The sequence below is a fragment of the Apteryx rowi genome, unplaced genomic scaffold (genome assembly GCF_003343035.1).
Source record: "Apteryx rowi isolate R43461 unplaced genomic scaffold, aptRow1 scaffold_1268, whole genome shotgun sequence".
Taxonomy (NCBI): domain Eukaryota; kingdom Metazoa; phylum Chordata; class Aves; order Apterygiformes; family Apterygidae; genus Apteryx; species Apteryx rowi.
The window spans coordinates 85,922-89,262 of record NW_020447495.1 but is presented as its reverse complement, the minus strand read 5'-3'; the positions used below and the strand labels follow the sequence as shown (position 1 = coordinate 89,262).

General features: G+C 55.3%; 1 protein-coding gene across 1 annotated transcript; it reads left to right on the top strand.

The window, feature by feature from the left end:
• Positions 1–468: 468 nt before the first annotated feature.
• LOC112961048 lies at positions 469–2,548 on the top strand (the record flags this gene model as incomplete). Its single annotated transcript, XM_026055871.1, has 3 exons — positions 469–578; positions 1,048–1,226; positions 2,052–2,548. Coding segments are annotated over 3 exons (786 nt in total), but the record flags the coding sequence as incomplete, so codon positions are not given.
• Between the last annotated feature and the right edge of the window lie 793 nt (positions 2,549–3,341).

The window sequence follows — 3,341 nt, the reverse complement described above, 5'->3', positions numbered from 1 at the left end:
GCAGGGGCCCACTCGAGTGCCTAGGTGGGCCCAGGAGGCACTCAGAGCTGAAAGCCTCCTGAAGGCAGATGACATTTGTTCAGGCTGGGGAAAGTTTGGCAGCTGTCTTTTCCACCTGCTTTTCAGTTCCCCTTGTTGGGCCACCCATTTCCTGCCTGCCCATGGGAAAATCACTTCCTCCTCCTCCTCCTCCTCCTCCTCCTCCTCATGCCCAGAAGCCTCCTCAGGGAGGAAGGCTGAGATTTTGGGGCGGACTCAAGGCTGATAGGCTGTTCTTGCACTCAGCCAGGCATGTACCAGCGGGACAGGGACTCGCGCAGCCCACTGTTCGGCCAGTGGCCATGAGCACCTTGGAGAGCTGGTAGCTCAAAGCAAGCTGCCTCCTCGGGAGTCCAAGTGCCCCTGGGGATGCTGCCTCTGGGCTCAGGGCTGATGTCAAAGCCTCATCTCCGTATCTTGGCCTTGCAGGACTTCCTGCACAGTATCCCCTCCACGCTCCTGTCGGCAGCCCTGTATGAGAAGTGGATGCTGGCTCTGGAGAAGCCAAGCAAGGAGCACCAGATTGAAGAACTGAAAGTGTAAGTGTTGTAGGCAGTGCCAGCATTCTGGAGYGTCTGGGAGAGGCCGGGGCCTTCTCTGGCAATGGGGAGGCTCCTGCAAAGACCTGTCCTTTCTGTCAGCTTGCTAGTGCTGATACGACACAACACAGCCCCAGGCTTTCACAGGCCTTCGCAAAGCCTGCCAGCCCGTCTCCTGACAACCTCGCCTTTATTCATGCTGTCGATCTCCTCCTAAAAAGCAGGCACTGTGCTGAGGCGCCCGCCTTTCAGTCAAGATCTTGTCGTTCCAGATCTGGTACTTAAGCAGCTGCTCAGCTGCCRTTGRGGTTTCTTGRTGGGACTTGTGCAAAGCAGCAACAGAAAGCAGGGGCCTTGCTCTCTGYGGARGAGGCGCCATTTGTGGGAGTTTACTTGAGACTTGCTCACAGCAAGAAGCAGCGGCCACTGCCCCCTGAAGTCATGGCGCCTTCTGTTTGTGTTCACGTAGGGTGGCTGACCAACTGTCCCGGGCTAATTGCCTCTTGCTCAAGCCTTTGCTTGCTGTGCTCCACCGCATCAGCCAGAATGCGGAGACCAACAGGATGGACTCCAGAAACCTGGCCATCTGCGTTGGGCCCAACTTGCTGAGCCCAGGCACTGGAAATGCAGAAGGAGATGAACGACAAGGTATGTTGAACTCGCCTGCTAGCTGCCCGCTTCGGGGCACAGCCGAGCCATGCCCATGCATCCCATGGCCATTGCAAAAGCTAACTGCAGCAGCAGCAGCAGCAGCACCTGGGAGCATGAGGGCGCCCCTCCGCTGGGCTACCCGCAAGCTGACAGGCAAATCTCTTACTGCAGCTGCAGCCACAGAGCTACAGCTTTGGGGACAGAAACGTCAGTCGGGAACAGCAAAGACTGTTGAGCCCGTTTTCAGCCCCTTGCCCTGATGTCCGTGCTTTCTGTGTGCTGGTGCTGGTGGAGTTCCTCATCGACAACTGCACAGCAATATTTGGGGAGGACATGGCCTTTCCTGGCAGCCCCTCTGCCGAGCAGTCTTCCAAGCACACCAGCAGCTCTGCAGGTAGGAGGCTGCCCTGAGGACTGGCACCACCCAGGGCTGCTGGTTCCTGTTCTTGAGCTGGCTATGGGAAGATGCCTGTGGCAATGCAGAGAGGTGCCGAGGGTTCAATAGCTCATGGCAGTGCTTTTGTCCTGCAGCACTTTCCAGAAGTGGAGAGTGACAATGCTCACTCCACACGAGGCCTCCCAGATGTTAAACCTCTGTAGAGCTCTGCTCTTCACAGCTTTGCTCACTGCAGACTAGAACGGCACTCTCCCCRTGCAGGATATTGCCCCCGGGAGTACTTGTGTCTCCTGAACTGCTCCTCACCTCCATAGGGGCTAGGGCTGCAGCTTGCCATCTGCCGGGGCTACGTGGTCCCGCCGGGAAGCCCCCTTTCCCTGCAGTGGGCCACTCAGAACTAGCTAACAGGCTCCTTCTGCCCACAGGACGTCCAGGTGCTGCTCAGGAAGATGCTTTGGCCAACCATAGCCCAGAGCCTGAAGYTGCATGTGGCCCCCCAGCCGCTGAGATGCAGCAGCAGCCCAGCGAGAGAAGCCCCAGCGGGCGCAGGGCATATGCAACATGCGCCTCTGCCCCTCCACTGCTGCCTCCTTGGAAAAACGATCGCAGCACGATGGACAGGAGCTACTCAGAGCCAGCCCTGTCCTGCCAGGTCCGCTCGGAAGGCAGCAGAAGGCACCAGAAGCGGAGCAGAAGCGCGGACAATGTTGCTGTTGGGCAGCAAGAGCTGCGCTTGGAGYACGAGGCCCTGCAGAAGCAGCCTGCCATGTTGCCTGCCCAATTCTGCCATGGCGCTCCACCCCAAACATCCTCCAGGCRCTCCCTGGACAGTGCCTTGCCAGCTTCCCGCGGCCCCTCCACGATGCGCCTGGGACCTGCTGCCATTCCCTCGCGCGGCTTGTGGTCCACGAGAACCACCTGAGCAGTCGCCAGCATTCCTCTTGCATGCTGGCCCTGGGTCGGGAGCCATCAGAGCCCCACAAGGTCACCGTGCGCAGGGATCAAGGAAGCTGTGCCTGTTGGGAGGTGCTTTTAGTCTACACAGCTGGGCAGGCTGAGGTGAAAGCAGGAGGAGCTTCAGGCGAGCTTGTATGAGCCAAGAAGACATGACAGCTGCAAGGAAAGGAAACATTGTGACTTGCTGTTTGAAAGGGCCCAGCGTGGGCCTGGTTTGGGCCAAAAGGGAAAGAAAGAAGCCGGGATGAAGAAAAAAGGAGAGGAAACAGGAAAGAAAAGAGGAGAGAAAAGAGGAAAAGGAAAGGGAAGGAAAAGGAAAGAGGAAATGGAAGAAAGAAGAAAAGAGGAAAGAGGAAAGGATAAGAGGAAAGTACAATGTAAGGAGAAATGGAAAGCAAAGCAGTGGAAAGAAGAGGAAGGAATCAAAAAAGAAAAGCACAAGGGCAGAAAAACACAAGGAAAGAAAAAAGGAAAGGAAAATGGGAAGAAAAAGTGAAAAAGTGGGAAAGTAAGAAAAAGGGAAGAAGAAGGAAGAAAAGAGAAAAGAAAGAAACCAAGAAAAGTGGAAAGAGAAGAGGAAAGTAAACAATGGAGGAAGAAAGGAAAGGAGCAAGGAAACAAAAGAAAGAAACCTCTTTCCCTACAGAAATGGGAAACAAGGAAAGGAAAAAGGAAAGGAAGGAAGAAGCAAAGAAAAAAAGAAAGGCAAATGGAAAGAAAAGGAAGGAAAGCAAAACAAGGGAAGAGAAAAGGGAAAG